At 36.1% G+C, this 13,436-nt stretch overlaps 1 protein-coding gene and 1 non-coding gene across 2 annotated transcripts in view; both read right to left on the reverse strand.

Moving 5' to 3' along the window:
• LOC149841942 (callose synthase 5-like) overlaps nt 1–13,436 on the reverse strand; it is an 83,535-nt gene that overhangs the window by 23,310 nt on the left and 46,789 nt on the right. The window contains exons 24-36 of the mRNA XM_090000554.1: nt 13,218–13,378; nt 12,905–13,028; nt 12,730–12,824; nt 12,492–12,648; nt 12,260–12,411; nt 10,674–10,783; nt 10,421–10,546; nt 10,275–10,343; nt 9,995–10,184; nt 9,491–9,602; nt 9,252–9,371; nt 9,047–9,162; nt 8,865–8,948 (exon numbers count right to left, since the gene is read on the reverse strand). Coding sequence (XP_089856680.1) covers nt 8,865–8,948; nt 9,047–9,162; nt 9,252–9,371; nt 9,491–9,602; nt 9,995–10,184; nt 10,275–10,343; nt 10,421–10,546; nt 10,674–10,783; nt 12,260–12,411; nt 12,492–12,648; nt 12,730–12,824; nt 12,905–13,028; nt 13,218–13,378 — 1,616 coding nt within the window. The remainder of the gene's footprint in view (nt 1–8,864; nt 8,949–9,046; nt 9,163–9,251; nt 9,372–9,490; nt 9,603–9,994; nt 10,185–10,274; nt 10,344–10,420; nt 10,547–10,673; nt 10,784–12,259; nt 12,412–12,491; nt 12,649–12,729; nt 12,825–12,904; nt 13,029–13,217; nt 13,379–13,436) is intronic.
• LOC149841943 (small nucleolar RNA J33) lies at nt 10,266–10,344 on the reverse strand. The gene has a single exon (XR_016431224.1). It is a non-coding gene; the product is annotated as a small nucleolar RNA J33 (small nucleolar RNA).

Here is a 13,436-nt window from a genome sequence, read left to right on the forward strand (position 1 = left end):
AAGATAATTTTTGAATTCACTTGAAAGGTATTCTCCACCAGAGTCAGTTCTAACAATTTTTAGATTCTCATTAAATTGATTTTTAATCATCATATGATAGGTTTTAAAAATTGAGAAAACTTCATATTTGTATTTAAGAAAATAAATCCAACAATATCTCGTGTAGTGGTCAACAAAAATGACATAATATGCAAAGCCTCCTTTTGATAGGACGGGTGCCGGTCCCCATACATCCGAATTGATAATTTCAAAAGGTCTTGTTGTACACATAGATCTTTCACAAAAAGGCAATTTTTTCATTTTCCCAAAAATACAGTCATTACAAGTTAAATCACTTTTACATAGACTTTTAACAAAAGGTAAATGAGAAATTTTTGCAATATTTGGATGTCCAAGTCTCTTGTGCCACACATTAATATCCTTTTGTTGGACAACATTACAAAACGGGTTCTTTGGAATTTGAAGGGAATCGACATAGTATAGATCGCCCTTCCTAGAGCCTTCCCCAATCAATCTCCCGAACCGGCGATCCTGTATCCAACATTTATTAGATGAGAACTTTATATCACACCCATGATCCGAGAGTTGAGAAACAGAAAGCAAATTTAAGTTTAATTTGGGTATAAATCTAATTTTTGAAATAAAGAACCCTTGTTTTTCAAAATTTCCTATTCCTTTTACTTCAAGAGATGTTCCATCCGCAGTTGAAACAAAAGATGGAGAGGGATTTTTTGAGTATTCGGAAAAAGAACTAAAACTTGGGGTCATGTGAAAAGAAGCACCCGAATCTAAAGCCAAAAGGTCTTAGGAGGAAGAGAGGTTGACACGGCGGCTCCGAAAATAGCCTCTTTTAAAAGAGGTTGAAGTGCATCCACGATTTTTTGCAATGAAAGAGCTCCATTTGAAGATGACGAGCACTCTTCCTTTTGAGGTTGGGATGTAGTAGCCATGGCAAGCAATTTTTTCCACTTTGGGCAAATAGGCTTGATATGCCCCGGTTCCTTACAAAAATGACATAAAAGCTTTCTATAATCCTTCTTCCCTCCTTGACCACTGGAGTTTTGATTCTTGAAGTGAGGAAGCTTGTAGGTCCTTAAGTTGCTCCCCGGTCTTGAGACGACATTAACTCCTTCATTTTCTTCATTATAGGAAGGTGTAGCTAGAACACTTGGGTTGTTCTTGTTTATACCCATACGAGTCTCTTCCCCACTTAGTTTAGTAATTACATCTTCAAGAGAGGGGGAAGTGAAGGTAGATAAAAGAGAAGATCGGATTTTTTCGAATTCAGGCCTAAGCCCATTCAAAAAATTAAAAAATCTATCTTCTTCCAATTGTTTATAACGAAGCTCTATGGTTTCTCCACTCCACTTGGGTTCGAGCATAGCAAGCTCATCCCAAATAGAAGAGAGTTCGGCAAAATACTCCCTTCTAGTCATATCTCCTTGACGAAGAGTTAGAGCTCTGTTTTGGAGGTAATATTTATGAGACAGGTCCCTAGAGGTGTACATCTTCTCAAGGTACTCCCACGCTTGAGAAGCCTTCTTAAACTTGATAATACAACAACAACAACAACAACTACGCCTTCATCCCAAAACTATGTCACATGGGTGCGGGTGCGGGTGCGGGTGCGGGTGCGGGTGCGGGTGCGGGTGCGGGGATTCGGCACTTCCAAAAAACCCGGGTGCGGGGGTGCGGCAGGGGCAAAAATGAAAAAAAAAAATATATATATATATATATATATATATATATATATATATAAGGGGATCGGGGTTTTTCTGCTGTCAGCTGCTGACAGACAGCAGCTGTCTGTCAGCCCTGACATGCAGATTTTTTTTAAAGACAGACAGCAGCTGCCTGTCAGCCCTGACAGACAGCAGCTGTCTGTCAGGGCCCTGACAACAGATTTTTTTGTAAAAAAAATTCAAATTCGCAGCCCATTTCACAGGGCAAATTTTTTTTTTTTTTAAAAATCCAAAAAACAAATGGACCTAAATGATCCTGGGTGCGGTCAACGCACCCAGGATCGGGTTGACCGCACCCGGTGCCGCACCCGAACCCGCACCCGCGTCGAGTCGCGTCGATGCGGGTGCGGCACCCTGCTAGCCGAATCCCTGTGACATAGTCCCAAAACAATTAGGGTCAGCGATATGAACCAAAAAAGAAATTCATTTTGGGTCTTCCACATGAATCCTTTTCCTCCAATCATTTTTATCCAATGCCATGTCCTCGGTGAGGTTCAAAGCATTCATATCCTTTCCTATCATCTCCATCCAAGTCTTCCTAGGCCTACCCCGACCTCTTTTAACTAATATATTTTCCCATTTCTCCAACCTTCTAACTGGAGCATCATTAGGCCTTCGCCGAATATGTCCAAACCACCGTAAACGATTCTCTCGCATCTTATTTTCAATGGGTGCAACACCTACCTTCTTACGTATCTCCTCGTTCCGAATCTTATCTTTTATTGTATTTCCACACATCCATCTAAGCATCCGCATCTCAGCTACACTCATTTTTTGAATATGATGTCTCTTGGCAGCCCAACATTCCGTACCATATAGTAAAGCGGGTCTAATAGTCGTCCTATAAAACTTTCCCTTCAACCGCAATGGCATTCTACGATCGCACAACACTCCAATTGCACTTTTCCATTTCATCCACCCAACATTTATCCTATGATTTACATCTCCATCAATTTCTCCATACTTTTGAATGATGGATCCCAAATATTTGAAATAATCATTCACCAATATTTCTTGCTCACCAAGCTTCACTACACTCCCATCACTACTTCGTTGCTTACTAAACCGACATTCCATATATTCAGTCTTACTCAACTTAAAACCTCTAGCTTCCAATGTCTGTCTCCATAATTCTAACTTAGCATTAACCCCAGCTCTAGACTCATCAATCAAAACAATATCATCAGCAAACAACATACACCACGGTACATTTTCTTGAATTGATCTCGTAAGCTCATCCATCACTATCGCAAAAAGGAAATGGCTTAAAGCAGATCCTTGATGTAACCCAACCGTTATCGGAAAATTGGTTGTCACCCCTCCACAAGTGCGGACATGAGAGGATTTTGATAATATTCTTAAACTTGATAATATTGACGTTAATTCTTGTTTCTACGGATGAGAAAATCCATGAGAGGATTTTGAAATTCCTCATCTCCCATTCTTCATGCTTTTTGGTGTAGTCTTCAAGAGCCTTGGCTCTTTCTTCGTCTTCAAGGATTTTTATTTCTCCTTTCTCCATCAAGGTTATCTTTGGCTCCGGTTTGGGAATCGAGCCTTGAACATAACCCCAAATCCCTTTTCCTTTAATATGAGCCTCCATGTTTCCGGCCCAGACGTGATAGTTGGACTCATTGAGTTTGAAACCGAGAGAAAAATGAGAGTCTTTTTCACCCATTAGAGAGGAGAGATGATGAAAAAGAATACGTACCACAAAGGATTTTTAGACCTTTCTTAATAGAAGAGTCTTCTAAAATATTGGATGAACAAGTGAATCCACTTCAATCACCAAAAAAATTGAGGGCACACTTTTCGAGGCACCCGAAAAAGTGAGAATCCACACGATCTTTTTTTTTCTCCAAACTTGCTCTGATACCATGTGAAGAATCCTTGCAAACAATCAAGTTTTCAAATAACTTGATACTTCAAATACTCAATACACAAAATAAATGCACAGTGTTTATAAGCTTAAGAAGACAACTCCTTACTCTAATACATACATACAATGGGCTCACATAGCCCTTATTTATAAGCAAACTTAAGAGACGTTGGGCTATTCCCAACAGCAATCAGCCCAACGTCTATATTTTTAAAACTGTGTACACAGTGAATGGCTGACTGTTGTACACAGTCAGCCACTGACTGTGTACAAAAACATTATATAAAAAAAGCAAAAATAAGAAATGAAAAAAATTACAAAAATAAAAAAATAAAAAGGAGGAATTACAATCATATTCAAAAACATGAATATGCGTAAAATGTAGAAATGACTAAAATACCCCTACAGCCAATACAATAAAGAAATATATATTTTATATATACAAGTAGATGAATACATATACATATATGAAATATATATATATGTATATGTATCTTCTTTTATATATATAAAATATATATAAAAAATACATTGTCTTATAAATTACAATTTAACATATATATGTTATATCTATACATATACATGTATATTTCTATTATTGTAATAGGGATTACCCATTAGGGGTATTTATGTAAATTACCTCAGTATAATAGGTTGTGTCCATTAGGGGTATTTATGTAAATTACCTCAATATAATAGGTTGTGTCCATTAGGGGTACAACAGATTTCTTTTTATTTTTCTGTTATTTATTTATTTAATACATGTCCTTTAGCCATAGCTAAAAGGCTCTTGGGCTAGTCCCAAGAGCTATATTTATGATAGCTATATTTATAGCTGTCATAACTGGTCCAACAGCTAGTTGGACCAGCCCATGTGCATTGTATTGTGTCTATTTAAAGACACCTTTTCCCTTTGTAAAGTTAATGCTTTCACTAAGCATTTTGCATAATAAAGATTATTATTGTTTATCTTCTTGGCCCTTGAGTGGCCGCTTGTGATGTTCTTAGTGATTGACACATAAGAGGTCATTGTTCTTATATATTGTTCTTGCCCATAAGAGGCACCTCTTATATACTTTTTTGTGCTTTATTACATAATTTAGATAGTAATGAACCTAATCTCCTTCATTATAGAAGAACAGGTGTTGAGACTCAGCCTACTGCTTTAGACAAATATTCTAACATCAAGACACAAGATTCTAGTAACCTTAGGAGAACCATTTGGGAATCCAAACCTCCAGATAGATTTTTTTATATGATTCTTTTTCTTCCCAATATAGAGCTTGTCTAGCCACAATCTTTTCTTATTATGAACATGTTTCCTAGAAAAAGGCCAAAGATCATCCCGAATGGATAGATGCTATAAATCATGAACTTGAAGCCTTAAAAAAATCTCACATGAAAAATAGAAGATTTACCATAAGGAAAAAATTCATAGGTTAGGTGGGTTTATAAAGTAAAAACTAAGAGTGATGGTTTCTTAAAAAGATATAAGGCTAGACTTGTTGCCAAAGGATATTCACAAGAATACAACATTGATTATGATGAAACGTTTGTACCAATAACTAGGATGACCACAGTTAGATCATTTATAGTTGTAGCTACAATTAAAAATTGGATGTTAAAAATGTCTTCCTGAATGGTAAGTTAAAGGAAGAAGTTTATATTGATCCTCCGCCAGGATATGAGATTCCTACAGGAAAGGTTCTTCATCTTCATCCTGTATGGTTTGAAACAAGCCTACAAAGGCTTGGTATGTTTGTTTCAGTATTGTTATACTTAATATTGGTTTTAAATCATGTTATATTGATACTGCTATGTTTGTTAAGCATTCTGATGCAGGTGTTGTCATTCTTCTTCTCTACATTGATGACACAATCATTACTGGAGGAGACAAACAGGGAGTTATTCATATTAAAAATGTTTTGAAACAAAATTTTGAAATGATTGACCTAAGCTTTCTTAGATATTTTTTAGGAATTGAAGTAATATACTCAACTAGGGGATATTTTTTAACTCAATCCAAGTTTACTATTGAGATTATTGACATGTCAGACATTTCATATGAGAAGAGGGTGGATACTCCTGAAGTTATTAATGCGAATATGAAAATCGATGATGGGACACCCCTGGATGATCTCACTCCGTACTGTCAAATGATTGGGGCTCTTACCTACTTGACCAATACCCGACCTGGCATCTCTCATGTTGTTCATACAACAAGTTAATTTCAGCACTCTCTTACTACTGTTCACATGAGTGTTGTTATGTGTATTGTAAAATATTTACAAAAATCTGTTTCTAAAGGAATTATTGTGTCATCTTCCTCCTCCCTTGAATTAATTACATATACTGATTGGGGAGGATATCCCAATGATAGATGCTCAACCACTGGTTTTGTGTCTTTATAGGTGACTTGCTGGTGTCTTGAAAGTGTAAAAATCAACAAAAAGTTTCTTTGTCATCAACTAAAGCTGAATATCATTTCATGGCTACCATGACATCTGAGATTGTATGGTTGAGACGATTATTAGAAGACATGGAAGTGCTAATGAAGTCACCATCGCGGTTATGCTATGATAACAAGAGTGTCATTTATATAGCTAAAAACCACACATTTCATGAAAGGACCATATCGAGATGGACTGCCACTATATTCATGAAGAATACCTTAAGAAGACTATCATCCTATCAAATGTAGCATCAAAATTTCAGTTAGCCGACTTCTTCACAAAGGCGCTTCCTTCTCCCTTGTTTCATTTCTTACCTGACAAACTTTTGGTGATTATACCATAAGTTTGAGGGGGAGTGTTAAATTGTATGTATATAGGTATATAATACGGTTGTATATGCATATTATACATATAAATATGTATATATATTTTTCTTGTGCTTTTAATAGGTAATACCCATTAGGGTTATTGTTGTCACTTCAATTTGTGTAATAGGTTGTGCCCATTAGGGGTACTTTAGTATTTTTCTTTTTTTACTTTTTATTTTCTGTTTTTGTCTTTTTATTTCTAGCTAAGGACATAATGGTCCTTAGCCATTAGAAGTTGTTGGGACTTCCACCATAACTATAAATATAGTTGTTGGGGTGGTTCCCAAGGTCCCAACAGCTATATTTATAATTGTTGGGGTGGTTCCCAAGAGCTCTATATGACCTCTCTTCTCTATATAAAGGGGGAGTAATCCCCTTCTTGTTGTATGCTTGTTCTCAAGCAATTATCCGATAAATTCTTATATTTTTTATGTGTTGTCCTTGCCCATAAGAGGCATTTGTGATTGAGTTTTGTATTTATACCTAAAAGTGGTTCTTGTTCATGTGTATTTTCTTGCCCATAATAGGCTTGTACTTGTGCATTGGGTATTTCATTATACCTATCACCTAGGAGCACCTAGTGCTAGCGAGTGCTTGGGTGGGAGAACACCAAGGTCGGTATTTTATATTTGTGTATTTATGTTGTTTAGAATATTTTAATCATGTTCTTGTTGTGTATTTTGAAATTTGAAATTTTAATTTTTTTTTTATATTTTGATATTTTTATTTTAAATAATTATATTCTTTTGTGGGCCTCTAGGCAATGCCTAGGTGGATCCTAGCACTTTTCACTACCAAGGTTGATCCTCCCCCTCTCCCTTCTCTCTGACACATATATATGCAAGCATACATGCATATATACATATATATACACACATCTATATTAATTAATTAATTAATTAGGAACATTGAGTAGGAAATCATGTTGACCCCAACCCTCCACCTCCACACGCTCCCCCCACATGAATATAAGCATTAACATAAATAAAAACTTATGGGTTTATGCATGTATGAATGTGCACTAGCAGATTGCAAGCTACAAGTGTAGACTTTGCCTACAAGAGCAAACCAAAGCAAGACAATACTGTATCAGAAAGATAACATCTACTACGACATACTGTTAATATTAGAGATGTTGATAAATTTCAAGTTCCAAAAGGTCATTGCCTACATAGCCATTACATAAGTCAGAACTAGACCTTAACCAAGTAGTTGGCAATCCTATATTGAGTTTACAATCTATAGTCATACCCAAACTTCAAAGGCATAAATATGAATCTGGAACAACTCTTGATGAATGAAATAATAAATAAATAAAGAGTTGTGATCAACCAATATTCTGGCACATCTAAATTCTACTGGTTTCTGACATTTAGATACGGGATACTGGTCCAAATTACCTTGCCAGGATGGCAGCTTCCTGCAAGTTCACATCATGGTTGAGTGCACAAAGATAAGGTCCTATTACAATTTCCAGCATCTTGTCAATCTTTTGACACATCCCATTTTCAGAATTATACCAGTGATTGCAAGTCTTGCAGCTGGCACAGTTGGTGCAGTCTAGGTAGGAATTAAATAGTTCAGATTCGGGTAGGATGTGGCCAGTAGGAGATCCAATTAATCGGATGTTAGCTAAATGGATTCAGTTCAGGTATGGATTTGGATGTCCAGAAGCTCATACAAAATCCAATTTTTTACATGCAATCAGATTTGGATATCTGTCAAAATCTGGATATCTTTCGGATTTGGTAGCAAAAAAGTCAAAACATATCCATATCTGATTAAAATCGGATATGGTTTTGGCTTTACCAAATCCGACGGAACAGGAGTCGGATTCATTCGAACATCAGATAAAATTCGATACATTGACATCCCTATGTCTAGGCGTGATACCACTAGCCAGTATCCAAGCAAGCTTCAGGTTTTTTGCTATCTGGACGGAGCCAAAAACCAATAACAATGCATAATACACTTTTTCTGGGAGACCAGTATCCATAAATAACAAACTAAAAGTAAAATCATAACAATCAATTTACTTGTGGAAATTTAATACACAGAACCCAAACATATTGTTGACCACATCTTAAAAGTAGTATGGAGCTTTTCTTGAATGAAGGAAAGTAGCATGTTGGTGAGGGCACATTTTTGTTCACTGTTGCTTAATGTTCTAATGCATCATTTTTTATTGAAGGTTAACGTGAAAGAATTTAAAATAAAGTATAAAAATGCTTTTCTAAACATAATAACCCTCTCCATTCTCATTCCAGTTGTCCACGTTCTTGATTAATAGGGGCAGAGTTGCTTTAGTTTCATCTTCAACAGATCTTGAATTTTCCTTATTAATCTTTTTGGAAAGCACAAGCATAGGAAAAATCACATGAAGGAAATCTGGTTTTTTACATCTAAAGAGGAGAAGACTTACTTCAGTGGGTTTGCCAGAACTCTTTGACCAATTGTCACAAAACTTGTTTCTTGGAGTGACATGAACCATGCTAAGGAAGAGACACTGCATTTGCATTTATTCAAGATAATTAGGCTTGATTCCTAAAACAAAAGGCACTTAAAACTATGCAAAAACTTGCATGCTGGAAAAGGAAAACAAACCTTCCAGTGAAAATATGCTCACGGACACCTAAGATGGTAGGTGGACGCACCCCATGATCCTCATTGAACTCTTCCAAAAGATTCCGCATTTTAAAAGCTTCTTCCAAGTAATTGTCCTGAACTCATGGTCGAAAACATACATAGAATAAAAAAGATTGTTGCAGAACAACCAATATAAAGAAAGGAGATATTTCCAAATGTTTACCTGATTCATATCAATTGTTTGAAGAGCTTCCCCCCTACTGAATACTATTGCATGGTTCTGATTTTCTGGCTTACCTTCTCCTATCTTTGCACTACCAGGTAATTTTATACGATAAATTTCCTATTAAAAGTAAAAGGACAGAAATGTATCATGCCTCTACTTTGAAACTAAATTAAAAGTGTGAAAAAATGACAGTCCAGCATTATACTTGCAACTGGCCCAAATGGAAACATTACTACCTGGTCACGATTATCTACAGCTTTGACTAAAACAGAATAATAGACCTTCTGTACTCTGCCATTTTCTCTTTCTTCAACTTCATCAATATAGGCTACACGTAGAGATGGATAGCTACACAGGAAGGACACTGATTAGATTTGTGATCAAGAACAAGCTGCACCATAGTGGCATGCAACCTGCTATGTTCAAGCTGCAGAAATTAAATTTGAATGGTCATGTGAACATTACAACTTGGTCCAAAGTTATGTTTCACATGCATGAAAGACCTTTTCAACAATTTAGAAAGTGAGCTAAGTTAATCTGTACAGTGAATTATATATTAAGATATTTATCCAAATAAAAGGCTAGTGATAATCAAAACATTAGTCTAAGAGATTGAATGATAAGAAAATGAACGTGAATAGTTGATGGGGGTCCATGGGTGGCAAGAGGACTGGAAAATTCCTTTCATGTGCATAAATATGGCTCTGGTCATCAGTGAATGTCGGGAGAGAGAAACATACTTAACCATTAAGTTCAGAATGTCTGTAGCACGGCGATCTCCACTTTGCTTTTGGTTGCCATAGATTTGACAGGTTGCAATATATGTGAATTTCATGTCAGCCACAGCCTCAAGCTGAGCAGACAGTGACCTCTGGCTCTTCTTCTCTTCGTCAGTTGGATCAGTAACTGCCTTGTAGCCTTCCAATATTTCTGAAATCCAATATAAAGCAAAAAATAAACTAAGCATCCATACATCAAGTCTTGGCATCAAAACACAGCAAGAAGTTATGTGTTCCATGCCTGTTTCAGAAGCCATGTCAAGAAAAGCCTGAAGCTTCAAAGCCCTTCTGTAGTACATCATCCCTCGAACTGCAGTAAGTGATATGTTCATAAGGATGCAAACAAACTCCACCTTAAAATCATGCATGGGGAATAACATCATTTACCTGTTCTGAAAAGGGTTTGCCCTCTTAGGGATACCCAGTGACGAAGATGCAATACATTCTCTTCATTACTCCAAACCTCGCTCTCCCTTTTGCAATTGAGTCGCTCCATGAAATTGTTCCATTCATCTGACAAAATTTGTAACATGAGTTGGAAAAAGGTTTCAGTTTCACCACTCACATTCTTAAACCATGGATGGAGAATACAGCAGTTATATGGCAAACACTAAAGGAATCTCTAAACAAAAATATATACCAGGGAAAATTTTTTGCAGGTAGTATATTATTGAGACACCGTCCTCATTCTCAAGCTCAAGATCACTCTTTGAGTATACAGTTTCTTCACTATAGTATGGGGTCATAACACTGCAAGTCACCAAAGTAATTAGAAAAGTTAACCTAAATATCATGCACACATAGTTACATTTGTATCTTTGAAAATAGAAAAGCAACTAGCGGCCTTTCATGGATAAGAACATGGACCTAGTATAGTAGTTTCTCTAACTATATATTTGTTTTATGATGTTTCGATAGCCATAAGCTATCAGATGGAGCAGGTTGGTGTGGACAGTCTGGCAGGGTTAAACAGAGGCATAGAGTGCTTTCATCAGAGATTCACACTAAACAGTGGTACTGAAGGGTGACGGATAGTAGCATCTCATCCATCTTAGGGATTTTTCGGCACTCCTATGTCGACACTACCTTCAAATTTAATACCCCGTAGGAATCTAACTAACCTTTCTCGGTACAAAACATTTCCTACCTCCCAAACACTTCCCCTCTCCCTCCCTCCTCCTTTTTTTTTATAAGATTCAAGAACTATTCGGCTGAAACAACCAACATTCCCCTAGAATACAGGCATAATAGAAAATAAGATGTGAAACAAAAATTTATTAATTGAATGTCTGTTTCTATTTCTGACAAGCACTATCAAAGCATCATGTGATCCAAATTCAAGATAAGGCAATCAGAAGATTACATAAGCCATATGCAATTCAAGAGTTTTCTCAATGCATGACAACTATATTAATAATAGAAAAGATAATAAGAATTCACAGATGAGACAAATGAAACGAATATGATAAGGACATTTTATGAAAAGGGCTTCAGCCTGATTCCATTTATTCACTGTTTAAGTCAGAGAAAGATGTTGAGCTCAATTAGCCGTAAGTCGGAAATTACAGCCAATGGAAAGAAAAACTAAAGGACTAAAATACTTTCAAAATAGATCTTGAGGAGAAAGGCACCCAAAGACTAAGAAATAAGAAACTCAAGTCAAGAGTGATACTCTTGGAGGAAAATTAGTGCAACACACAACAAATGCAACTAAATGAGGCTTCATGTCTAAGATTTCACATGAAAAATTTCAAACCTAAGATGAAAGATATTATTTTCCAACAGAAAAGAAACGACTTTCATAAAGGAAGGCAGTGACTAGCAATACTGAGCAAATAAGGATGTTATCATCACCAATAGATTATTTTGTTGTTTTTTATCCATGGTTAGAGAAAAGAAATCTTAGCTTTTGAAATTTTGCATTAGATTTGCATGTATAAGGTATTACATTTAACTTTTCTTTTTTTCGATAAGTCTAAGAGAATCAAGCCCAAGAGATGCCAGGTTGTGACAATCTTGGGTCACCAAACTCCAAGGCCAGCTTTATCTTTTCCTTTTGTTTTTATCAAATTTGACAAGTTAATTAAGAAAATAAAATATCCTACAAGAGAAAAGGCATCTTATTGCAGAAAATATTCGATTTACTTATGAGAAAGTTTTAAAAATACACATCATAGAGATGTACATATTTGAGAACCATTTCCTAAGATTCAATAATATTCCAACCTGAAAGAGAGCATTTTACGGACAGATGGAGCACGTGGCATGTCCATAAATAAAGAATTGGAAAAGAATGTTATCCTTCTACGTGCTTCCAGATTGGTAGGCACATCAATGGCAGACTCCTTAACAGTCAAAAGCAGGTAAAGGCGTTTGATCTGAAATGCAAAATATGAAATAGTCTGAATAGTGTTTTGAATATCAGAAATTTGGAAGATACACAAAGAAACTTATTTACCTGTTCTTCCCATTGTGCATTCATTGCAGGTGGAAAGACTACTGCAGGTTTTGGATCAGTACCTGCAAAAAGCTGTCGCCCGGTTTGTGATGCACTTGCAAGATCATACCTACCAGGGATTACCTCTTTATTTCCATGACCAAGATCAACCAGTTCACTACAAGCAGAACTTAACCTTTAGTCTATGTTAACTTAGAATTCAATTGGAAACTGAGTATCAAATGCAGGATTTGCTAACCGAATCTCATTAACCATCATGTCACGGGTAACTACTTCTAACATATCTTGCAGCAGTAAAATAACAGTATCACGCTTAGTTGGATCACTGTCTTTCTGGAAAATGAAAAATTGAACATATAAGTACATTAATAAGAGAAATTGTGTCTCAAAGAAAACAAGAATATGCAACTTACCAATATCTCAACAAGCTCTACAAACTTCTTACAAAGTTTTGGCAATGCACTCATTCTGAAATTTGAAAGAAATGTACTCTTTGAAATGTTGACCTCAACTTCCTTGATGATAATGCCTATTATCCTGTTAAAACCAATCACTATTACTCAAGAGAAACAAAAAAATTCACTACTAAGTTCCAGTAGTTCATTATGTTCCAAAAGGAAGCAGTTTTTATTTGCTTAAGTTTCTTAAGATAGTAAAAAACAAGTTAGAACTTACAACAACAAGGTCTATGGAGCAGGGATATGCCACATGGAAAAGAGAACAAACCTTTTCTCATTCTCACCAACAACCAATATGTTCAATACATGCTTGAAAGATTCATAACATTCAATAATAGCACATTTCATGTACTCATCAGCACATATACGCTTCCAAAGATCAGCATCCCTGGACCGAAAGTGCACTGCCATGTCCAATGCTATTGGGATCTGCATGAACCAGTCAAAAGCCAAAAAAATCATTCATAAGAAAATAGCAAATGACATT

This window comes from Nuphar pumila, chromosome 3 (assembly GCF_984573655.1).
Source record: "Nuphar pumila chromosome 3, dmNupPumi1.hap1.1, whole genome shotgun sequence".
NCBI classification, from domain to species: Eukaryota; Viridiplantae; Streptophyta; class Magnoliopsida; order Nymphaeales; family Nymphaeaceae; genus Nuphar; species Nuphar pumila.